General features: G+C 40.5%; 1 protein-coding gene across 1 annotated transcript in view; it reads left to right on the top strand.

Moving 5' to 3' along the window:
- Positions 1–1,508: 1,508 nt before the first annotated feature.
- The window catches only part of pth1r (parathyroid hormone 1 receptor), a gene marked incomplete at its 5' end in the record, with an annotated part of 94,403 nt that continues 69,011 nt past the window's right edge, over positions 1,509–26,900 (top strand). Inside the window, one exon of the mRNA XM_055884190.1 lies at positions 1,509–1,586. Coding sequence (XP_055740165.1) covers positions 1,509–1,586 — 78 coding nt within the window. The remainder of the gene's footprint in view (positions 1,587–26,900) is intronic.

The raw sequence follows: 26,900 nt of genomic DNA, 5'->3' as shown, positions 1-26,900 counted from the left end.
ATGATCATGTGAATGCTACCACAGATAGTCCTAAATAAATCGTGAATAATGATGAGTGAGATAAAATCACCTGCTGGCCGAATTTGGCCCGCAGGCCGCGTATTGGGGAACCCGGATGTAGAGGATATGTACAGTAGGCTACTAGTGAAAAAATAATAACATGTAAAATGTTTCTGGAACATTTTACTCCTCCTATGCATTATGTGTCGATGGCAAATACAGTTAAAGATGTTTGTGGAAATGAATTGGCAACACTCAGAAATCGGTTGAATGTGGAGATTGTGTGGAAGGGGTGACAAAATATGTCGTTTTAGAGTCGTGGTTTAATCTAAAGCAAGAGAGCGCGGACCAATGAGATCCTTTCACGCGCCTGTCTAATACCTGCCTCTTTCCATCCCCTTTTTCATCCACATTACTCACAACTGATTTCGAGCCTCTGCCGTCAACATTTGGAGCCGTGTTGAATATTAGGGATAACTATTTGAAAGGAAGCTGCCTTTCTTAGATGTAGGTGGTTCTGAAATAGGTGAAATGAATCAGTTTGTTTTCTCTCAAATAGCGTAAGTGTGATCTTGATAGCCGAGTTGGCGTTTTCCTTGGACTGTCTAAATCACCATGCGTAAATCGCGTTACGTTTTGGGATTTGATACATCCACATAGACTGGTATAACTGAAGTTAAACTTTTTATAGTTCGATACAATGTATAGATTGATCATTAGTGTGAATGGGCCAACTATTCTGGTCCGAAATTAATGTCTGGGGGGACAGCCAACGATAAGATGTTTCGCCAAAGCAAGAATCTTATTAGGAAAAAGTTCATAATTTTATGACTGACTTGACGCTTTGTCTTGAGATGCATTTTGTATGCTAAAATCTGTCATTATAAGCAAGCTTCTTCTGTGAAATGATTATAGAATAAAATTGGCTTTAGTTATTTACTGTGATAGATGACATGATGAGCCATGCGTTGTGCACAATATGCAAATTAAATTAATTAACTTAGGACACATCTTTTAATAAGTTAGCTACATCTTTTTGTATGAGTTTGAACACTTACCAATTAACATTTGGACTGAGTTAGTGAAAAAGAACGTTTGGGGTATGGCATAAAGGCGCACAGCTCCATACTGAAGTGTTTAAGTTAGTCTGAAGGACTAAAAAGACCTAAAAATACCGCGCTGGTTTCTTCTCCACAAAGAATCATTTGAACTTCCCACCGCAGAACGAGAGCGACATAAATAGTTTTGACATGTGGATGTAATTTCAGAAGACGAAAAAAACAGACAGATGCAGAGAAATAAAGTGAGCGGGCTCAGTTTGAACGTGTTGCGGATTTAAAAAGAGGGAGGGAAAGCGAAGAGATTATAGTTATGATTTTACAAGCCACTATCAATACCATAATGAAAGGACAGATGGAGTGAAACATGTCTAGCGCTTTTGGAGACAGTTAAAAGTAGATGAAGTCATTTTAACTGAAGCATCAACGTCTGTAAAAATTGCTTTCTGAAACGGGATGGGAGCCACTCTAGTGTTCCACAGTTTGGGCTTTCTTCTCTTCAGCTTGGTCCTAAGTCGTGTCTGTCTGGTAAGTTATTTTCATTATAGAACATGTTCTGCATGTCATCTGTGTATGTAGGCGGCTAACCTCACCCTTACGAAAAAAAGATTGCAGTCAGAGTGCAAAATAACTGCAGTACATTGCAGTATACCTAGAGTATTCTGCAAATACTGTGTCCAAAATAACACAGTTTCTTTACAGAAGTAACTTTGCAGTGCAGTACCTGCAATTACTGGGTCCAAAATACCACACTAGACTGCAGTTACTGCACTTCTACTGCAGTTTCAAAACTGCAATCTTTTTTCCTCGTGCTTTATGTCTATTCAGTCGTAATAGATTGAAGCTACTTTACTAACTGGGCTTTATCTTTTGAAATAATTTTGAATTTCATTGAACATCCAGCTCATTATAGCTGGAATCATTTTGACAGATGATCAACCATCTGAATAAACTGTCTAGAGAATGCATGAATAGTCAATAATGGCACAAATAAAACGGACACATTCTTGAACATCTCTTCCCATAGCACAGGTAGAGCAAGAGTGTTTCAATAGACATTTTTACCTGCAATATGATATTCTTAACTATTCCTCTGCCCTGAGGCAATGGAGTAGGCTCCCCACCTTCCACAGAGGATGCTGTGGATAGATACCCACCCCCTCATTGCATTGCATTCACTTATGGTTGTGCCATAAAGATAATAGGTCAGGTCATTCATTCTATGCAGTGCTATTTCCTTGAATTCATGCTATTAAAACAACTCTTATAAGGTAGACATTTACTTAATTATATGAAGAATTGTTTTTACTACGGTAGACTATAATGTGTGTCATTTGAATAATGCATGAATCATACATGGGGCCCCATCAGACTGAGCGATAAGAGTCCTTGTGTTAAATCGCTATGCTAATCCTTAGTTATGTTGACATGTCTATACAGTACCTAAATACTTCATCAATGGAGAGAGTCTAAAGACAAATGTAGCTTTTTGTTACCATACTTTGCATCCGGCATGGTATCTATTATATTCATAATAACATGCATTCACTTGTAATTACTTGCCAGGTAACTTCAGTGTGTCACTTTCTAAGTTAGAATGTTAGTGTACATGTACCACATAGGGGGCAAATGCTCATTAACATTTTATGTCTGTGTAATGTCATGCTCATGTAGGTATTTAATGTGGATAGGTAATGCTAACTTATTTTGTAATGCCACAAGGTTGATGATGGCATTTACAAATGTCAGATACGGTCAGTATAACTGTAGCTCTACTCCACAGCCTACACAGTGGCCTTGCCGACAGCATTACAGGCAACTGCAACGAGCAGTTCGGGTCCTGGTTGTTCTGTGTTTTTTGGCCGAGTGTGTTGAGCGTTCAACAGGCAGTTGGCTGGATCTGTCAGTGCCTTTCTCTAGTGATGTGGTACATCACTGTGCCGCAGTCACTGGACTGCTGGCCTCATTGGTTTAGATGGCAAGGGAAAACAATTAGAACATAGCTAACTGTGTATTTATAGCTGATTCAACATTCAGTCGTTAAAGGCTGTGTCTGTGAATTGTGTTTACCCTTGCAGTTTTGATGTTCTGTTTGTGTTCTGAAAAGTTCCCCTTTAAGAGTTTTTTATAGTGTATGACCAAAGATGACATAGATCCCCCAGTTTATGAAGGCGGAGTAATGAACCACGGAGAACAACATCTATAACTGCATTAGGAATGTCTAAATCCTAACTAATCCAGTTAGTGTGTATCCTCCCATTAAAGCCAGACTTAGGTCTCATTTGCGTAATTTGTGATTCTGAAATATCAAACTGTCGGGGGGACAAACACAGGCAAGACATAATGTAAACACACCCAGGCAAGACGTAATAACGTGCTCTATCTGAGACTTATCAAGCGGCCGCTGGGCCAGCCGCCAATGATCAGTCCGTATCAGACAGCAGGTGTTCTCGTTTGCTTGTAGCCTATAACAAGCATGTAGACCACTACATTATAAAAATTAAAATGTATAAGTGGAGTCAGCTATGAACGTTACAGCAGTAAAATATAATTCCAATTTACATAGACAGGTTAAACAATATTGGTCGCCAACTAAGGTGCAAAGGTAGCACTGTATCAGCTTGTATCAGCTATATCTTGCGGTGCAAACGCTTTCCTGGAAAAGTCGACACTCAAAAACTATAGGGTTGAATTATAAAATAAATTAGACATCAAAAGGTTGCAATAGTAAACGCAACATCCAAGAGGAAAACAATTAGCTAGCTAGCAACTCCAGCAAAGTTTGCATGTACCTCTAACGTTTATTTGTTTGTGGGCTAATCACCCACCGGTAGGCTATACACATTTGCAAGCAATGTGTGTGCGGATCTATCTGTTTGCTAGCCAGCTAAATTAGCTAGTTAGTTTCTTCAATTACCAATAGACAGAGCTGGCTTTCGTGCTTATTATCTATAGTGTCCAGCATGCGGGCACTGGTCGTGCTGAGGAGTCTCAAATATGGTCCAACTAGCAAGTGTTGCACTCGGAAAATATTCTCAATCCCTTGCTGAATGAAAATTGCCCACAATTCCAGTTTTCATTCAGAATCTCAAGCTAGCAACATCAAAGCAACTTTGTAACAAGAGACCAAATCTGTGCATAGTCAACTGTCGCACAGACAGGCAGACACACTGACAGCCAGGAGACAATATTATTTACTAATAAGACATGCATTTGTCAGCTAAATTACCCTTCTGTATCACTCAATTATCATTTATAATGAGTCTTGTTTGTAATGAGATTGAGATAGCTAGATATTTATTGTTGATGTTTTGCTGTAGTCGTGGATGGATCAGAGGATCAGATTGAACGTGTGCGAGAGAAATTATCAATAGGCCTATGTGTCATAATTACCTTGAGAAATCTGACCTGTAATTTGTAAACAAAGTTGTTGTAGTTATAATTTGTGAAACCTTAAATATTCACTTTGAAGTGACCCAAATGACAAATTAATCTTTCATCTATACATTGAGATATTAAAACCAGAATAAAAGTGACATTTTATTTTGGACTTGCTAAGTCTGGCTTTAAGCTGTACTTTGTCATTTGAAGTCCTTTAAAACAAATGTATACTGATAGTGCTTGCTGTAGTTTACATTCAGTACATGTATCCAGTAATGGAAAAAGTGCCCAAATCATACTTGAGTAAAAGTAAAGATACCTTAATAGAAAATTACTCAGGTAAAAGGTGAAAGTCACATAGACTTTTACTTTTAGTATTTTACTAAAAGTATTTGGTTTTAAATATACTTAAGTATCAAAAGTAAATGTAATTGCAAAAATATACTTAAGTGTCAAAAGTGTGAATCATTTCAAATTCTTTATATTAAGCAAGCCAGAATGCTACGTTTAGTTTTTTAAATGTACAGTTAGCCAGGGGCACACGCCAACACTCAGACAATTTACAAACAAGGCATGTGTGTTTAGTGAGTCCGCCAGATCAGAGGCAGTATGGATGAACAGGGATGTTCTCTTGTTAAGTGCGTGAATTTGATCATTGTCCTGTCCTGCTAAGCATTCAAAATGTAAGGAGTACTTTTCGGGTGCCAGGGAAAATGTATGGAGTAAAAAGTAACATTTATAGAAATGTAGTAAAGTAGAATTTGTAAAAAAATATATAAGTAAAGTACAGATACCCCCCCAAAAACGACTTAAGTAGTTCAGTAAAGTATTTTTACTTAAGTACGTTACACCACTGCATGTATCTGTGGAGACATTGTCGTTCTGTTCTCACCCTGACACTTAGTTTAGTGACAATTCACAGACATGGCCAAAGCACTGCTGCCTGCCTAGTAGGATCGGCTGTCCTCAGAGTGAGTGATTCAGACTCACTGGGTTATTGAATTTTTTAAGAGGAAATGCTACTTTCAGGAACCACGGTCGGTGTGGATCGTCATCCAATTCCTACTGCATGACTGTTTTGGCTGTCTGATGACTTGCGCTTGTCATGTCTTCCTCCCAGAGTGAGAGTTAAACACAAAGTATTTGTAAAACACAAGGTAGCCATGTCTGATGTGTGATTCAGTCAATATGTTTATTCAAGAAGCTCATTCAGTGTGAACACATTGATATAGACCTGTACATATCATATCCCTAGATTTGTACGAAATACAATGCTCTTAGTTTTAGAGGTGTTCAGAACCAGAACCAGCCACCTATTCCAAAACTGACCAACTCCTTGTTAGGGTTTCAGTGACTTCATTAGCTGTTGTAACGATGTACGCTGAGAGTTGGGAAGCAAGTTCAGGGAGTGAATACATTTAATAAATAAAGGAACATGAACAAAACAAGAAACACTAACAGTGCTATGACATGAAGCAGAGACAGAAACAGTAACGCCTGCAGAAGGAACCAAAGGGAGTGACATAAATAGGGCAGGTAATCGAGGAGGTGATGAAGTCCAGGTGAGTGTCAATATGCGCTGGTGTGCGTGCCGATGGTGACCGGTGTGTGTAATAATCAGCAGTCTGGTGACCTAAAGGCCAGAGAGGGAGTATGCGTGACAGCTGTGGTTGCTGACACGTATATGGTTGAATCATCAGCATACGTGGACACACAGGCTTTGTTTAAAGTCAGTGACATGCCATTGGTAAAAATAGGAAGTCGAGGGCCTAGAGAACTGCCCTGCGGTACACCATACCCTACATTTGACATTAGAGAAGCTTCCATTAAAGAAAACCCTCTGAGTTTTATTAGATATATAGCTCTGAATCCACGACATGGCAGAGGTTGAAAAACCATGAAACATCCGTTTTCTTAATAACAGGTTATGTTCAATAATATCAGAGGCTGCAGTACAGTTCCCTCAATGTTCTTATTGTCAATTTCTTTAAAACAATCATCAGTCATTTGTGTCAGTGCAGTACATGTTGAGTGGTCTTCTCTGTAGCGGAATTACTTTGGCTTCCCTCCAGGCCTTAGAACAAACACCTTCCTCTAGATTTAGATTAAAGATATGACTGATAAGAGTGGCTATAGAGTCTGCGACTGTCCTCAGTAGCCTTCCATCTAAGTTGTCAATGCCAGGAGGTTTGTCAATATTGATCGATAACAATAATTTTTCCACCTCTCACCTTAACTTGACAAAATTCTAAAATAAAATGCTTTCATTATTTATTTTTTTATGCATGAATACTATGACTCACTGTTAATTGTTGGAATTTCCTGCTTAAGTTTTCCCACTTTGCCAATTAAGTAATCATTAAAATAATCGGCAACATCAAATGGTTTTGTGATAAATAAGCCATCTGATTTAATGAAAGATGGAGTTGAATTTGTCTTTCTGCCCATAATTTCATTTAAAGTACGTCAACGTTTCCCCCCCATCATTCTTTATATCATTGATCTTGGCTTCATAATACAGTGCTAAAATGGGATCCACTTGAGTGCTGAAATGGGATCCACTGTGCAGCAGACGTATGATTGGCAAAATATGTTTCACTGTATTATATACAGATTAGCTACCTGGATTGGTTGTTGTCCTTTCATCTGATGCAGGAAGAGAAAGCAGTATCATCAGATGTGCATTAGACAGATATTATTGTCTCATCGCTTTTTCACTCTGTATTATGCGAATAGGTCAACTTTTCAAGTGTATAAAGAAATAAAGGAGCATTCAATAACCTTTTGGGGTTCAAAAGATTGCCACTGTGGGGTAACCTTTTCAGGTCAAAAAGGTTCCTTGAGGAACCACTCTGAAAAGGTTCTTAGAGGAATCGCTGTGACATTATGCATATATTTTTGTAAAGTGTTGCAGATTGATGTTGATACGCTGATACTGGGCTGCCTGTGTAAAGTTTCAAACAGGAACCCTTTTTTTATGGGAGGGGTTCAATTTTGAACCTCTTTAATAAAATATTATAGCTGCGGCAGCCTATCATAAGATTGGAGGCGTGGCTTCCAGATAGTTATTTTGGCCGTCCGTGAGAGTAAATGTCATTCCTGTTCCTCATATAAAGTTTTTACTCTACAATTTTTTTTCTTGAATATGTATGCATATTACTGTACATTATTCTAATATAATATTAAATGGCTACTTCAGGATTTTAGCAATGAAGCCGTTTATCTACTTCCCCAGAGTAAAATTAAATCATCAATACCATTTTTATGTCTCTGAGTGCAGTTTGAAGAAATTGCTAACTAGTGTTAGTGCAATTGTTAACTAGCGTTAGCGCAATGCCTGGAAGTCTGTGGTAACTGCTAGAATGCTTGTAGAAACAGTTAAAGTTGGAAGTTTACATACACTTTAGCCAAATAGGTTCCTGACATTTAATCATAGTAAAAATTCCCTGTCTTAGTTCAGTTAGGGTCACCACTTTATTTTAACAATGTGAAATGTCAGAATATTAGTAGAGAGAATGATTTATTTCAGCATTTATTTATTTCATCACATTCTCAGTGGATCAGAAGTTTACATACACTCAATTAGTATTTGGTAGCATTGCCTTTAAATTGTTTAACTTGGGTCAAACGTTTCAGGTAGCCTTCCACAAGCTTCCCACAATAAGTTGGGGGAATTTTGTCCCATTCCTCCTGACAGAGCTGGTGTAACTGAGTCAGGTTTGTAGGCCTCCTTGCTCCCACACGCTTTTTCAGTTCTGCCCACAAATGTTCTATGGGTTTGAGGTCAGGGCTTTGTGATGGCCACTCCAATAGCTTGACTTTGTTGTTCTTAAGCCATTTGCTACAACTTTGGAAGTATGCTTGGGATCATTGTCCATTTGGAAGACCCATTTGCGACCAAACTTTAAGTTCCCGACTGATGTCTTGAGATGTTGCTTCAATATAGCCACATAATTTTCCCTCCCTCTTGATGCCATCTATTTTGTGAAGTGCACCAGCACTCCTGCAGCAAAGCACCCCCACAACATGATGCTGCCACCCCCGTGCTTCACGGTTGGGATGGTGTTCTTCGGCTTGCAAGCCTCCCCCTTTTTCCTCCAAACATAACGATGGTCATTATGGCCAAACAGTTCTATTTTTATTTCATCAGACCAGAGGACATTTCTCCAAAAAGTACGATCTTTGTCCCCATGTGCAGTTGCAAACCGTAGTCTGGCTTTTTTATGTCGGTTTTGGAGCAGTGGCTTCTTCCTTGCTGAGCGGCCTTTCAGGTTATGTTGATATAGGACTCGTTTTACTGTGGATATAGATACTTTTGTACCTGTTTCCTCCAGCATCTTCACAAGGTCCTTTGCTGTTGTTCTGGGATTGATTTGCACTTTTCACACCAAAGTACGTTCATCTCTAGGAGACCGAACGCGTCTCCTTCCTGAGCGGTATGACGGCTGCGTGGTCCCATGGTGTTTATACTTGCGTACTATTGTTTTTACAGATGAACGTGGTACCTTCAGGCGTTTAGAAATTGCTCCCAAGGGTGAACCAGACTTGTGGAGGTCTACAATTTGTTTTTGATGTCTTGGCTGATTTCTTTTGATTTTCCCATGATGTTAAGCAAAGAGGCACTGAGTTTGAAGGATGGCCCTGAAGTACATCCACAGGTACACCTCCAATTGATTCAGATGATGTCAGTTAGCCTATCAGAAGCTTCTAAAGCCATGACATAATTTTCTGGATTTTCCAAGCTGTTTTAAAGGAACAGTCAACTTCGGGTATGTAAAAAACTTCTGACCCACTGGAGTTGTGATACAGTGAATTATAAGTGAAATAATCTGTCTGTAAACAATTGTTGGAAAAATTACTTGTGTCTTGCACAAAGTAGATGTCCTAACCATGTTGCCAAAATCATAGTTTGTTGACAAGAAATTTGTGGAGTGGTTGAAAAACAAGTATTAATGACTTCAACCTAAGCGTATGTAAACTTCCGACTTCAACTGTACCATAGACTTCCAGTAATTTATTGCGTGCTAGTAGATACAATAGACTTCCATTCATTGCACTAACACAAGTTAGCTCTAACGTCCTTCATACTGGATACAGAGAATAGTATCTATGAGTGCATCTGACTCTGGGGAAGTTGATTAATGGTGTCATAGCCAAAATCCACAAGTATCTCTTTAACATTGCTGATTATATATAGTAATAAAATGGTAACTATTCCAACATTGGGATTTGCATAGGCTCTTGAGAAACTCATACACCTCTGCAAGCCTCATTACTACAAAACTGTTAGTGTTCAATCTTAACATGTAATGACAATACAACAGAACAAATTGTCCGGAATGACATTTACTCGAATGTGTGGCCAAAAATAAATATCTGAAAACCACGCCCCTAATGAGCCATGTCTCTAGTCTTCTGATCTGACATGCTGAGTCATATTTTGGTAACCCAGCATCAACCACCCAACCTGGCTGTTTTTAAAGAACACAATCCAAATAAGTGATCCAATGCCTGCAACCCAGCAGTTGGGTCATCCAAACAACCAAGCATTTTCAAGATTGTAGGCTAGGTTGAAGATACTGTAGCTATTGTGCATTCAGAAAGTATTCAGACCCCTTCAATTTTTCCCACATTTTGTTACGTTACAGCCTTATTCTAAAATGTATTAAATTGTTTTTCTCCCTCCATCAGTCGACACACAGTACCCCATAATGACAAATCAAAAACTATATATGTTTTAATTTTGCACTTCAAAAATACAAAATTAACTGAAATATTACATTTACATAAGTATTCAGAACCTTTACTCAGTACTTTGTTAAAGCACCTTTAGCAGCGATTACAGTCTCGAGTCTTCTTGGTTATGACGCTACAAGTTTGGCACACCTGTATTTCTGGAGTTTCTCACATTTTTCTCTGCAGATCCTCTCAAGCTCTGTCAGGTTGGATGGGGAGCGTCACTGCACAGCTATTTTCAGGTCTCTCCAGAGATGTTAAATCGGGTTCAGGACTGGGCTCTGGCTGGGCCACTCAAGGACATTCAGAGACTTGTCCCGAAGCCACTCCTGCGTTGTCTTGGCTGTGTGCTTAGGGTCATTGTCCTGTTGGAAGGTGAACCTTCGCTCCAGTATGAGGTCCTGAGCGCTCTGGAGCAGGTTTCCATCAACGATCTCTCTGTACTTTGGATCCATTCATCTTTCCCTCGGTCCTGACTAGTCTCCCAGTCCCTGCAGCTGAAAAACATCCCCACAGCATGATGCTGCCACCACCATGCTTCACCGTATGGATGGTGCCAGGTTTCCTCCAGACGTGATGCTTGGCATTCAGGCCAAAGAGTTCAATCTTGGTTTCATCAGAACAAAGAATCTTGTTTCTCATAGTCTGAGAGTCCTTTAGGTGCCTTTTGGCAAACTCCAGGTGGGCTGTCATGTGCCTTTTACTTACGAGTGGCTTCTGTCTGGTCCCTCTACCATAAAGGCCTGATTGGTGGACTGCTGCAGAGATGGTTGTCCTTCTAGAATGTTCTCCCATCTCCACAGGGGAACTCTGGAGCTGTGTCAGAGTTACAGGTTTTTGGTCACCTCCCTGACCAAGGCCTTTCTCTCCCGATTGCTCAGTTTGGTCGGGCGTCCAGCTCTAGGGAGAGTCTTGGTGGTTCCAAACTTCCTCCATTTAAGAATGATGATGGCCACTGTATTCTTGTGGACCTTCAATGCTGCAGACATTTGGTTCTCAGATCTGTGGCTAGACACAATCCTGTCTCGGACCTCTATAGACAATTCCTTTGACCTCATGGCTTGGTTTTTGGTCTGACATGCACTGTCAACTGTGGAACCTTGTATAAAACGGTGTGTGCTTCTCCAAATCATGTCTAATCAATTGAATTTACCACAGATGGACTCCAATCAAGTTGTAGAAACATCTCAAGGATGATCAATGGAAACAGGATGCACCTGAGCTCAATTTCGAGGGTCAACATTTGCCACATTTTTTTGTCATTATGGGTGTAACGGCTTTCCTCCTCCTCTTCATCCGAAGAGGAGGAGCAGGGATTGAACCAAAATGCAGCGTTGTGTGATGACATATTATTTATTTAAACAAGACACAAAACGAACTATACTTGATTAACTACAAAACAACAAACGACGTAGACGCACCTGAACATAAGAACTTACATATAACGAAGAACGCATGAAAACAGGAACAGACTACATAAACCGAAACAAACGAACAAACAAAACCGAAACAGTCCCATGTGGCGTAACATAACACAGACACAGGAGACAACCACCCACAAACAAACAGTGTGAAAACACCTACCTTAATATGGCTCTCAATCAGAAGAAATGAAAACCACCTGCCTCTAATTGAGAGCCATATCAGGTCACCCTTAAACAAACATAGAAACACATAACATAGACTACCCACCCAAACTCACGCCCTGACCGTCAAACACATACAAAATAACAGAAAACCGGTCAGGAACGTGACAATGGGTATTGTGTGTAAATTGATTTTAGTGTGTAGCATCGTGATGGTATCAAGTATCGTGATACTAAACCTGTTATTGGTATCAAAGTAAAAATTATTGTATCGTGACAACACTAAAGTGTACTAGCAAAAGTCCTGGCTGGCACACAAATGTGTGTCACTCTCTGTGTGTCCTTCATTGCAGACAATTACAGTGCCTTCAGAAAGTATTCACACCCCTTGACTTGTTCTACATTTTGTTGTGTTACAGCATTTGTCAAACTCATTCCCCGGAGGGCAGAGTGTCTGCGGGTTTTCCCTCCACACTTGTATTCATTTGATGAATTAAGGTCACTAATTAGTAAGGAACTCCTCTTATCTGGTTGTTTAAGTCCTAATTGAAAGGAGAAAACTAAATCTTCAGATACTCGGCCCTCCACAATATTAGTTTTTTTGTCACTGGCCTACACACAATACCCCATAATGTCAACGTTGAAATGTCTTGAGTCGATAAGTATTCAATCCCTTTGTTTGGCAAGCCTAAATAAGTTAAGAAGAAATGTGCTTAACAAGTCACATAATGAGTTGCATGGACTCACTCTGTGTATAATAATAGTGTTTAGCATGATTTTTTAACAACTACCTCATCTGTACCCAAGACATACAATTAACTGTAAGGTCCCTCAGTTGACAAGTGAATTTCAAATACAGATTCAACCAGAAAGACCAGGGATGTTTTCCAAGGCCTCACAAAGAAGGGCACCTATTGGTAGATTGGTAAAAAAAACTAAAAAACAAGACATTGAATATCCATTTGAGCTTGGTGATGTTATTAATTACACTTTGGATGGTGTATCAATACACTCAATCACTACAAAGATACAGATGTCCTTCCTAGCTCGGTTGCCGGAGAGGAAGGAAGCCTTTCAGGGATTTCACCTTGAGGCCAATGGTGACATTAAAACAGTTAAAGAGTTTAATGGCTGTGATAGGTTAAAACTGTGCATGGATCAACAACATTGTAGTTACTCCACAATACTAACCTAATTGACAGAGTGAAAAGAAGAAAGCCTGTACGGAATACAAATATTCCAAAACATACATCCTGTTTGCAACAAGGCACTAAAGTAATACTGCAAAAAATGTGGCAAAGCAATTCACTTTATGCCCTAAATACAAATCCAATACAACACATTACTGAGTACCACTCTCCATGTTTTCGAGCATAGTGGTGGCTACATAATGTTATTGGTATGCTTGTAATCGTTAAGGACTGTGGAGCTGTTAAGGACTGTACATAAGGCCAAATCTTCCCCGGAGCTACTTACTGTCACGCCCTGACCATAGTTTGCTTTGTATGTTTATATGTTTTGTTTGGTCAGGGTGTGATCTGAGTGGGCATTCTATGTTGTATGTCTAGTTTGTCTGTGTCTGTGTTTAGCCTGATATGGTTCTCAATCAGAGGCAGGTGTTAGTCGTTGTCTCTGATTGGGAACCATATTTAGGTAGCCTGTTTTGTCATTGTGGGTTGTGGGTGATTGTCTATGTGTAGTGTTTTTGTGTCAGCGCTATTATTCATTAGCTTCACGTTCGTTGTTTGTTATTTTTGTATAGTTTAGTTAAGTGTTCTCTGTGTTAATAAATATCAAGATGAACACTTACCACGCTGCATATTGGTCCTCCGATCCTTCAAACTTCTCCTCCTCAGATGAGGAGGACGACGAGCGTGACACTTACGAAGAAGACAGTGAATGTTACAGTGTCCTAGTTATAGTTATAGTTATAGTTTTTACTTACATCTATGGAAAGACCTGAAATGGTTGCCTAGCAATGATGAACATCCAATTTTACAGAGCTTGAAGACTTTTGCAAAGAATAAAGACACAAATTCACAATCCCGGTGTGGAAAGGTCTTAGAGACTTACCCAGAGAGACACACAGCTGTAAGGTGGTTCTACACAGTATTGACTCGGGAGTATAAATTATATTTTTCTGTGTTTAATTTTCAATAGATTTGCAAAAACGCTTGGAAATGTGTTCACTTTGCCATTATGGGGTATTGTGTGTAGACTGGTGAAAAAATGTCGAATATTTTCTGAAGGCACTGTATGTATTACCATTGTTAACATTGATCTAGTGCTAAATTGATATAGATTACTCCATTGGTGGGTTTGGAGCTTCTAAGAAAGGCATTTCACTGTACTTGTGCACGTGACATTAAAACTTTAAACCGGGACTGCTTCCTCACATTCCCTTTAGAATTACCCTTTCTTTCCCAGTCACCAAGACGCACTGAGACATTTTGTTGACATAGGATGGTTTGGCGGGATGAGAAATGCCTAATATTGTGTGTGTGTGTGTGTGTGTGTGTGTGCACGAGCGTGATAAACTACTGAGAAAGTGAAGAGGGCAGTAGGAAACGAGGTAGTCTTTAATGGATGTGACACTGAACCAGTACAATTATTTAATTCACACCCCTCCAGCCTAACATTTTAAGTAGTACAAGACTTAAGAGGAACTGCAAAAGGTTTATAAGCAATTTTCCTAGTTAACATGTAAATTCATGAATCATTATGAACCGTTATAGCTTATTGGTTCGTAAAGTATGATCTTCATTTTAATGCATTTCAGTGCTATAAATCTGAGTGCCAAATAGTGATTTTATACTGTATATTGAGAGTTAGTTGTGGGCTACTGTTGTAAACATACTAAATATTCATGGATGGAGGACATTTCTTCTCATTCCAGTCGGTGTGAGAAGGTCAACCACTGTCGTCATTGCCTGGTCTCTTCGAAAAGTGTGTTTGTGTGATTTCTTTTCTTCTTCCTGGGATTCATTTGAGATTTTTCACACATAAGTATACTTTTAGGGGCTAAAACCACTCCTTACACATTATCCCAATCAAATAGTTTTTTATGCAGTTTCCTTACATTTTCTTAATAGAGAATTTTAAATATATCTTTGACATTTCTTATATTCAAAATGTATGTATCTATCTATTACCCATACATTTATTTTATGTTGACTGACACATAGCAGGGCTTTTGAAAAGGGCTGTGACTCAGTCTCATAACGGGCCTGTTAATAGTCAAGTCTTTAGTTTCGTTGGCATGGTAAAGTTATACCATGGCTGTGTTTGACTCAGGAAAGAGCTTGTTTTCTTGACTTTTTTTGACCTTCGCTTTTTTCTCTCAACTTTTCCACTTAAAGAATGCAGGAGTGTGAGTAACTCAATGCCACTTTTACACCTCACTGAAAAAGTTACACCACTAATCAGGTTTCCACCCAAACTTTTTATACGAGTAACTTACATGGCTGATAAGAAAAATTTCATGACAGGCCTGATGGTAAACTTTCCTAATGTCGACAAAACATAGTACGCTAGACAAGGTGGGATCTCTCTGTCTGCAAAATTAATTAAGCGAGAAATATTGGTGAAAACACTTTCATGCGCAATTATTGATATTATAAGTAAACTTGGAGTCACGCGATGACATGTTGTGTGGTCCTCCCACTACGACTCAGGAATGCATGCAGTTTACTAGGCTACAGATTAAATAAATTACGATGAACTTCACAGGGTGTTGAAAGAGCAAGGTGATGAACTCGATTCTCCTTTCCAATAAATATTCATGGTCTTATTCTGGTGACATGATCATTGATGCTTGGCTGCCGTTCGACAAATAAAAATAATCTTGCTCTTTTGTCCATAATAATATCACCATGTATGTAGCCTATCTGCGTCTGCGAGCTGTTGGCTAGATCACACATGCCAATACCAGAGTGGGCACACTCGCTCTATATATTGAACATTTGATGGAATTTAACTTGGATTTTTTTATTCAGTACATGGAAATTTAACCGCAAAAGGTATTTGCATGTGCACTACGTCATCATCACGCTCAGCCTTTTATCCTGTTATGGCTGCACGCTGAATATTGAAAAAACTGGAAAATGTGTGCACATTTTCAAACGGCCTCCTAAGAAACTTTTTATTTTCCAATATGCATATATTTACTACTGTTGGATAGATAACAGTCTGTAGTTTCTAAAAAGGTTTGAATTGTTTCTCTAAGTCAAACAGAAATATTTTTACAGCCATTTTCCCAGCCGAATTGAGTTTCCCAAAATGCGATGTGTCTCTTTAAGACCTTCTCTATAAAAGGCCGTTTGACTTAGGACCATAGGGACACGTCAGAGGCGTACCTCAGACTGTAATGCGGAAGTGAGAATTGAAAGGGGTCGAATATCTCGTCCCTGGACTGAATAACAGAACTTCTTGTGAGACATGCGCAGTTAAAATAAAAATCCGGGCGCGAAGGATAATTTGATCTCGGCTTCTGGAACAAGGTAGGTAACTTTGAATATGATGCCTGACTACGATATTATTTGCTACATGTCACAAAATCATCCTAAAGGTTGTTTTTTCAATATACTTTAATTATATTATTGCAATTTATTCTGGACTTTAGATGTGAAACGACGGAAGAATTTTTTGAAGAAACGCTTTCTGGCGCAGCAATGCTACCGTGCTAGCTAACCAAAGAGGGGAATCCTTCGTTCTGGAACCCAACTAAAGACTCTACTGGACATTGGACCCCGTTACAACATTCTGATGGAGTACCAAGAAAGATAAGACCCAATTTGGGATGCTTTTTCATATATATGTCGAACTGTTGAATGCTAACGCTGCTAACTATGCTAGGCTAGCGCTTGACTAGAATCAATGCTGCCTTATGCTAGCTTATGATGTTAGCTAATATAACGATATATTGTGTTTTCGCTGTAAAACACTTCAAAAATCGGAAATGTTGTCTGTATTCACAAGATATCTGTCTTTCATTAGTTATCCACCATATGTTTTTCTGAAATGTTTTATGAGGTGTAATTAGTAGCCGACGTTGGTGTATGTATTTTCTCTGGCTACTCCCGGCTGGATTCAGACTCTAGCTATGTGTTAGCATTTTTGGGTAGCATCAATGTAAAACAGATTTATAGCTAAAATATGCACTTTTTATGAACAAAACATAGATTTATTGTGTAACATGTTATATGACTGTCATCTGAGGTCGTTTTTTCTGGGCTCTTTAGGTTGGTTTTAGTTTATTTCGGTTGGTTGTGCATGCTACTTCAATCATAATTCATACTTCATAATCATAATTCATACGTGTCTGTCCACTTTTGTATTTGGTGGTGAGCTAACATAAATATATGTGGTGTTTTCTCTGTAAAACATTTAAAAAATCGGACATGTTGGCTGGATTGACAAGATGTTTATCTTTCAAATGCTGTATTGGACTTGTTAATGTGTAAAAGTTAAATATTTTAAAAAAATAGATTTTGAATTTCGCGCTCTGCAGCTGTTGTCATTTTTGGTCCGAGGTCGGGCTTGCACCCCAAACAGGATTTATCTTCAACAAGTCAATTTGATGGAAACACATCTCTGGTGGGAAAATGTCGCCAATTAGATGGAAACCGAGCTACTAACACAGATATTTTAGTAATGCGTCTCTTTTTTCCATAGGACTTTTGGCGGGTCTCTAATGCTCTTTCTAGCAAAGATAAACCTGTTATTTGGTGTTTTGAATGGACCATTTACATTTTATAGTATACACGTATTGACATTTCTTGACAGGATTACGCTTAGCACCATGCTTTATTTTGGAAATAACTTACTAAATAACTGTCTAAAAAGTGTTCATGAGCCAATGCAATTCATATATTTTATTTCAGTATACATTCGGAGCTATGTTGCTGCTGGAACCAGTACAGCAAGAATAGTGCTGTTGGCCTACCTACCAAGAAGTAAAGTCACTGAACTACATGACACTGTGCTTCCATATTGTCATATGTCATTTCTTGTATTTCCACCATCACTGACTGCACTGCACATAATTATGTTATATCATGCCTGTTCTAATATTTTACATTCCCATAATCATAACTCTCTGCACCGGGTCATTTACAGAGTTAATACCTGAATCACAGTTAGAACATCATGCATTTTAAAGGCCAGGAAAGGCAACCGTCTTTATTATTACCTGTATGAAGCAGAGTATGTAAATAGGAAAATAAATAGTGAATATGACTGTACTGATCTTTTGGACAGACAACCTATTGGAGGTATGTTCTTGGTTTTTCATGAAGGCCTGGTAAAGAAATGAAAAGAGGGATTTTGTCACATGTGGGCAGCTGCCAAATGTCAAATGCATATCAAGAGACAAAAATAATGGGCAATGGTTGTGTTTGAAACTGTAGGCGTGTGTCAAATGGTTTGACCAACCTGCAGGAATGAGCACTCTTTCAGTGCCAACATTTGATAACACAGCCTATTAAATTGTATTTGTCACTTACACTGTTTACAGCAGGTATGACAGGTGCAGTGAAATGCTTAAAGTAGGAGCTAGCAACAGTGTCTGTCGGCACCATCTTCTTCTGTCTCCTCGATCCACGGTTGAATTACCTAAACATTGTTCCCAAGTTACCTATGAACAGTGTTATCTTGTGTTACGACATGAAACACAAGATATATGACATTTGTGTATTTGACCATGAACAAAAACATTTGATACGTTTTTAATAATCACTAAGCAAATGTCTTGTTCTTTGGGGTTCTTCTTCCCTCTATCCAGCGACTGTAGGAATATTCTGCTATAGAATTGTAGAATTCTATGTGGTGAGCATGCCACAACTCCCAGGGTACCTCAATTGCGTTGACTTGTGAAGATTCTCAGCCGTGTTGCTGCCTTCCCCATTGACATAACATCCTGCAACACCCTCCGTCACCGGCGGTGCAAGGGATATCATTTCAAACACTCATGACATATACTGACATATCCACCACACAGCCCTCATCACAACATCAAATGGGCTTTCAAATAATCCATTTCTCAGATCAAGGCAGCTGCTGAGATCTGTCGTTACTAGGAATCCTCCTCAGTTGTGATCCAGTTGTTGTTGATGTGATTTGCATGCAGTTCTAGTTTTGGGCAGGACCAACCCGCTCTCCTTGGCTAGTTTGTGGCTTATATGCAGGGAGCATTTCTTAAAAGGACCTTTATTACTTTCATTACAGACCTCTGGGGCTTATGGGTTTGTAAGTATGAAGTTCACAGCTCCAAGATTTTCCTGCAGTAGCAAGAGTAATAAATCCTCTCTTTTCAGCACATTGAGCCAAGTCAAATTCAGGTAACAGCGAGGTTTTGCCTAGATTGCGGCAAAAGCTCCATTGCATTTAGTGCATGATCCAATGAGAACAGAAAATCTCCAAGCTGTTTCAAAGCTTACAGTCTGATCTGGTGATCCATGGTTTTGTCTGGGGAATATATTGTAATTTCTAGGGTTAAATGGTACTTACATTAGTCTGGCTAACACCTAACTCCAAGTCCTCCTGACTTCAGAATCTGGAAAGGCTGTTTTGATGTTGTCGGCACAATGCATCGATAATGGAGGGGGATGTGCTTTTCCTGGTTGTTTTTTTCTTTCTTTCTCACTCAAACACTAACACGCACAGCCATACACAGCCCCTGAACTCCACCCTTTCCATTACAACTGTTGGATTTTCCAAACAATGAGATGTCTCAACCCCCCCCCCCCCCCCAGGACAAAAACAACCTTTGAGAGAACCAATCAATGCTTCAGCTAAATTACAGAGCAAATACTGCAAAACCTACAGCAAAGCACCCCCACAACATGATGCTGCCACCCCCGTGCTTCACGGTTGGGATGGTGTTCTTCGGCTTGCAAGCCTCCCCCTTTTTCCTCCAAACATAATGATGGTCATTATGGGCAAACGGTTCTATTTTTGTTTCATCAGCCCAGAGGACATATCTCAAAAAAGTGCGATCATTGTCCCCATGTGCAGTAAGTAGCAAACCGTAGTCTGGCTTTTTTATGTCGGTTTTGGAGCAGTGGCTTCTTCCTTGCTCAGGTTATGTCAATATAGGACTCGTTTTTACTGTGGATATAGATACTTTTGTACCTGTTTCCATTCATCTTTAGGAGACAGAACGCGTCTCCTTCCTGAGCGGTAAGACGGCTGCGTGGTCCCATGGTGTTTATACTTGCGTACTATTGTTTGTACAGATGAACATGGTACCCTCAGCTGTTTGGAAATTGCTCCCAAGGATGAACCAGACTTGTGGAAGTATACAATCTGTTTTCTGAGGTCTTGGCTGATTTCTTTTGATTTTCCCATGATGTCAAGCAGAGGCACTGAGTTTGAAGGTAGGCCTTGACACACATCCACAGGTACACCTCCAATTGACTCAAATTATGTCAATTAGCCTATCAGAAGCTTCTAATAGAATATTGCTGTTCTCCATGACATAATTTTCTAGAATATTCCAAGCTGTTTAAAGGCACAGTCAACTTAGTGTATGCAATCTTCCGACTCACTGGAATTGTGATACAGTTCATTATAAATGAAATAATCTGTCTGTAAACAATTGTTGAAAAAATGAATTGTGTCATGCACAAAGTAGATGTCCTTACCAACTTGCCAAAACTATAGTTTGTTAACAAGAAATGTGTGGAGTGGTTGAAAAATGACTTTTAATCACTTCAACCTAAGTATATGTAAACTTCTGACTTCAACTGTATCACAGTCAAATATACAGGATACAACAATCCATTCGAGGTAAACAATGCAAAAAAATAAAAATTATGTACATCTAAATTCTAGGAATAAAAAAATCTGAGAACAGCAATATTCTATACACACATGAAGGTACCCATAAGCAATCATTTCTGATGAAAAACGCATGCAAATAGTTGGTGGATATTGCATTTTGGATATAGCATTTTGGAAATAAACTATGTTCAACTTAATAAAAAAAGAAGTGTTCCCATCTCAAGAGGTTACATAAAATTAAAGACTATAGTAAGTGCCAAATAAAGTAACAGGGTTGACCATAACAGTGTCTATGATTTAATCTTAAATCAGCCATAAATCCGCTCATGACAAAGGCAATGGAAGCCTCTTGTGTTTAACAAAGAGTGCCAATTGAATGCAAGCTTCACAAAAAAATTATTAATTCAGAAAACATTTCTAGCCTATGGAGAACAGGGTTGACGTGTTAGGCTCAACCCACTCAGTTTTCCACAACAAAATTGCCAAACTTACACTGTGATTTGACTATTAGATAGATGTTCAATGTATCTTAAAACAAATATTTAAGAAGGAATAGTTTCACCATATTAAAACAAGAATTCAGTTCACGTAACAGGATTGACCTTACAGCAGAATGAGGGAAATACGTAAAGGACTCACTAGTCACATGAAATAAATAATAATATTCAGAAATGATTTTGTCAAACCAACAAAATAATTAGGGATTCACCATAATGGTGAAACTTTGAGATTTTGTTGATTTATGTGGGTTTAAATCTTCCTAGAAGTGACACAGGGTTGACAAAGGAAATGTCAAAATGCTGGATTTTGGCACTTTAGCATGCCTTTATTCATATTAAAATGAATTATCCATGTGGTCTATATTAAAGGGCACTTTATTTAATATAACAGGCTTTTAAAATGCAATATTGTTGAACAATTTCTATTTAAAATATCAAAGTGACGCAAAAGGCACTTATTTCGTGGAACGACCCAGAAAGACCACATAGTTGTGATGTTGTAGGAAAACACGGAGTTTAATTTATACTGGACAGTGGGAGGCTTCATGCCTAGACATGAATGTATGCTCAGACCATACAGGGTACTGTAAATTTGTGTTATCAACTTGTCCAGTACCTCGAAGAACACATTCCAGCATACTTTTGCCTTTTGACGAAGACTGCTGCTTTTTCTCTAAGAACCCTTGTTATTTCTAGTCAATTATAAATACAAGGTTTCAAAGGCCTCAATACAAGTGTCCTTGTAGTATATGGAAAGTGGAAAAGCCTATGCTGAAAGGACTTTTAGCAGAGCACTTAATTGGAATCTGCCATGTACAGTTCAAGCATACAATGCTGTATGTACACTCTTAGAAAAAAGGGTTCCAAAATGGTTCTTCGGCTGTCCCCATAGGATAATCCGTTTTGGTTCCAGGTAGAACTAGAACTTAGCTCAGAAAAATTGAAAATATACTTTTCCCATTATGGCGCGAGTGCGGTTATGAAGTGGCCATGTTGAGCATAAAAGGGATAATTTGAAACGGGTCCTATTTGCTAGATTTAGGGTTATTTGGCAACTTTAGTTGGAAATGTATACAAACCTTTAGAATGTATTGGAAATCAAAACCGATATTGGATGCATGATGTTACTATAGGCTATAAAAGATTTGAGAACATTGTTAAAAAAAGCTTGCGCTCTGTTCCTTGACTCAGGCTGCACACCCTGTTCTCTCATCAAGTGATCATATTTTCACCCATCAATCTAATCTCAATTTAATCTTGTCTTTACTAATATGTCAAATTAGTTTCGTTTTAAAATGGCCCATTTATTAAAGGGGCAGGAATGGGCAGGGGGAAAAAATATGTGTCACTGAATTCAATGGAATAGCTAATACAGTCCACTTTCCCGCCAGTTAGTTTTTTCAATCATGCCTGGTAGGCTACTCCGGTTATTTCACTCCATGCCTCAACCACTGTTTGAGGAGTATGCAGACTCTCGCTGTGCGACAGGTGATATTCCGCCCAAACTCTGTATGCCATAGGCTCTCTAACCCTGTTTTTGCAGCTACCCAGTACTTAATTTGGGATACCAAGTGAAATCTGTTCAGGAACAGCAATAGTAACATGTTTTCACAACAAGACATATTTAATTAAACTGTTGACAGCCCCTCTGCGCTCGAGAAAGGAATGTAATTTACATAAATACAGTGGCTTGCGAAAGTATTCACCCCCTTGGTATTTTTCCTATTTTGTTGCCTTACAACCTGAAATTAAAATGGATTTTTGGGGAGTATGTATCATTTAAATTAAACATGCCTTCAACTTTGAAGATGCAAAATATTGTTTATTGTGGAACAAACAAGAAATAAAACAAAAAAACAGAAAACTTAAGCGTGCATAACTATTCACCCACCCAAACTCAATACTCTGTTAGAGCCACCCTTTGCAGCAATTACAGCTGCAAGTCTCTTGGGGTATGTCTTTATAAGCTTGGCACATCAAGCCACTGGGATTTTTGCCAATTCTTCAAGGCAAAACTGCTCCAGCTCCTTCAAGTTGGATGGGTTCCAATAGTGTACAGCAATCTTAAGTCATACCATAGATTCTCAATTGGATTGAGGTCTGGGCTTTGACTAGGCCATTCCAAGACATTTAAATGTTTCCCCTTAAACCACTTGTCCTGCTGGAAGGTGAACCTCCGTCCCAGTCTCAAATCTCTGGAAGACTGAAACAGGTTTCCTTCAAGAATTTCCCTGTATTTAGCGCCATCCATCATTCCTTCAATTCTGACCAGTTTCCGAGTCCCTGCCCATGAAAAACATCCCCACAGAATGATGCTGCCACCACCATGCTTCACTGTGTGGATGGTGTTCTCGGGGTGATGAGAGGTGTTGGGTTTGCGCAGACATAGCGTTTTCCTTGATGGCCAAATAGCTACATTTTAGTCTCATCTGACCAAAGTACCTTCTTCTATATGTTTGAGGAGTCTCTCACATGCCTTTTAGCGAACATAAAACGTGTTTGCTTATTCTTTTCTTTAAGCAATGGCTTTTTTCAGGCCACTCTTCCGTAAAGCCCAGCTCTGTGGAATGTAGGCTAAAAGTGGTCATATGGACAGATACTCCAATCTCCGCTGTGGAGCTTTGCAGTTCCTTCAGGGTTATCTTTGGTATCTTTGTTGCCTCTCTGATTAATGCCCTGCTTGCCTGGTCCATGAGTTTTGGTGGGCGGCCCTCTCTTGGCAGGTTTGTTGTGGTGCCATATTTTTTCAATTTTTTAATAACAGAGTTAATGTTGCTCTGTGGGATGTTCAAAGTTTTGGATATTTTTTTATAACCCAACCCTCATCTATACTTCTCCAAAACGTTGTCCCTGACCTGTTTGGAGAGCTCCTTGGTCTTCATGGTGCCGTTACCTTGGTGGTGCCCCTTGCAGACTCTGGGGGCTTTCAGAACAGGTGTATATACACTGAGATCATGTGACAGATCATGTGACACTTAGATTGCACACGTGTGGACTTTATTTAAGTAATTATGTGACTTCTGAAGGTAATTGTTTGCACCATGTCTTATTTAGGGGCTTCATAGCAAAGGGGGTGAATACATATGCACGCACCACTTTTCTGTGTTATTTTTTAGAATTTTTGGAAACAAGTAATTTTTTTCATTTCACTTCACCAATTTGGACTATTTTGTGTAGGTCCATTACATGAAATCCAAATAAAAATTAATTTAAATTACAGGTTGTAATGCAACAAAATAGGAAAACGCCAAGGGGGATGAATACTTTTGCAAGGCACTGTAGTCACACCCCTGAGTCAATACATTGTAGAATCACCTTTGGCGGTGATAACAGCTGTGAGTGTTTTCTGGGTAAGTCTCTAAGAGCTTTTCACACCTGGATTGTACAATATTTGCACATTTATTCTGTTAAAAATTCTTCAAGCTCCGTCAAGATGGTTGTTGGTGTCACGCCCTGGCCTTAGTATTCTTTGTTTTCTTTATTATTTTAGTTAGGTCAGGGTGTGACATGGGGAATGTTTTTGTTTTGTTGGTTTTGGGTGTTTTTTATGGTATAGGGGTTGTTGTATAATATATGGGTTTGTGTGGAGTACAGGTGTCTAGTGTTGTCTATGTATGTTTAGTTGTCTAGGAGAGTCTATGGTTGCCTGAATGAGTTCCCAATTAGAGACAGCTGATTTCGGTTGTCTCTGATTGGGAGCCTTATTTAGGGTAGCCATAGGCTCTCATTGGTTGTGGGTAATTGTCTATGTAGAACGTTTTGTAGCCTGTATGTATGTGCACAACGTTTGTAGCTTCACGGTCGTTTTGTTGTTTTGTTCGTTTTGTTAAAGTGTTTCGTGTTTATTTTTGTCATCTTTTAAAATAAAAGAAGATGGCTTATTTTCCAACTGCTGCGTTTTGGTCCGTCAATCCCCCACACGATCGTGACAGAATTACCCACCATAGGACCAAGCGGCATGGAAAGCGGCAACAGGATCTACCTACACAGGATTCATGGACATGGGAGGAGATACTGGATGGTAAGGGGCCGTGGGCTCAACCGGGAGAATATCGCCTTCCTCGTGAAGAGCTGGAGGCAGCTAAAGCCGAGAGGAGGCGATATGAGGAGGCAGCACGGAGACAAGGCTGGAAGCCCGTGAGTACAACCCAAAAATTTCTTGGGGGGGGCCTTAAAGGGAGTGTGGCGAAGTCAGGTAGGAAACCTGCGCCTACTCCCTGTACTTACCGTGGAGAGCGAGAGTACGGGCAGACACCGTGTTACGCAGTAGAGCGCACGGTGTCTCCTGTACGCGTGCATAGCCCGGTTCGGTACATTTCAGCTCCACGTATCGGCCGGGCTAGACTGAGCGTTGAGCCATATGTCATGAAGCCGGCCCAACGCATCTGGTCACCAGTGCGTCTCCTCGGGCCGGCGTACATGGCACCAGCCTTACGCATGGTGTCCCCGGTTCGCCTACATAGGCCGGTGCGGGTTATTCCACCTCCCCGCACTGGTCAGGCGACGGGGAGCATAGAACCAGGTAAGGTTGGGCAGGCTCGGCGTTCAAGGGAGCCAGTACGCCTGCAAGGTCCGGTATTTCCGGCGCCACCTCCCCGCCCCAATCCAGTACCACCAGTGCCTCCTCCACGCACTAGCTATATGGTGCGTGTCTCCAGCCCTTTACCACCAGTGTCTGAACCACGCACCAAGCCTCCTGTGTGTCCCCAGAGTCCTGTGCGTCCTGTTGCTGCTCCCCGCACTAGCCCTGAGATGCGTGTCCCCAGCCCGGTGCCACCAGTCCCGGCACCACGCACCAGGCCTACAGTGCGCCTCAGCCGGCAGGAGTCTGCCGTCTGCACAGCGTTGACTGAACTGCTCGTCTCCCCAGCGCCATCTGAGCCATCCGTCTCCCCAGCGCCATCTGAGCCATCCGTCTCCCCAGCGCCATCTGAGTCATCCGTCTGCAATGAGCCTGCAAAGCCGCCCGTCTGCCATGAGCCTGCAAAGCCGCCCGTCTGCCATGAGCCCACTGAGCCGTCCGCCAGACAGGAGCCGCTAGAGCCGCCAGCCAGACAGGAGCCGCTAGAGCCGTCCGTCAGACAGGATCTGCCAGAGCCGCCAACCAGACAGGATCTGCCAGAGCCGCCAACCAGACAGGAGCAGCCAGATCAGTTAGCCAGCCATGAGCAGCCAGATCTGTCAGCCAGCCATGGGCCGTCCCTCAGTCCGGAGCTGCAGTCCCTCAGTCCGGAGCTGCAGTCCCTCAGTCCGGAGCTGCAGTCCCTCAGTCCGGAGCTGCCATTCCTCAGTCCGGAGCTGCCCCTTACCCTGGAGCTGCCCCTTACCATGGTGCTGCCTCTTACCCTGGTGCTGCCCCTTACCCTGGTGCTGCCCCTTATCCTGGTACTGCCCCTTATCCTGGTACTGCCACTGACCCTGGTACTGCCCCTTACCCTGGTACTGGTCCTTAGTCCGGAGCTGTCCCTTAGTCCGGAACTCCCCCTTAATGCAATGGGGTTAATGTGGAGGGGGGTCGTTTGGAGGAAGCCTAGGAGGTGGTTAGATACTGTGGTGACGTGGGGACCGCGACCGGAGCCGGAGCCGCCACCGTGGATGGAAGCCCACCCAGACCCTCCCCTAGACTGTGTATGGTGCGCCCGGAGTTCGCGCCTCAAGGGGGGGGTTATGTCACGCCCTGGCCTTAGTATTCTTTGTTTTCTTTATTATTTTAGTTAGGTCAGGGTGTGACATGGGGAATGTTTTTGTTTTGTTGGTTTTGGGTGTTTTTTATGGTATAGGGGTTGTTGTATAATATATGGGTTTGTGTGGAGTACAGGTGTCTAGTGTTGTCTATGTATGTTTAGTTGTCTAGGAGA

The sequence above is a fragment of the Salvelinus fontinalis genome, chromosome 26 (assembly GCF_029448725.1).
Source record: "Salvelinus fontinalis isolate EN_2023a chromosome 26, ASM2944872v1, whole genome shotgun sequence".
Taxonomy (NCBI): domain Eukaryota; kingdom Metazoa; phylum Chordata; class Actinopteri; order Salmoniformes; family Salmonidae; genus Salvelinus; species Salvelinus fontinalis.
Note: the sequence above shows the minus strand (reverse complement) of the source record. Positions and strands in the feature narration are given on the sequence as shown.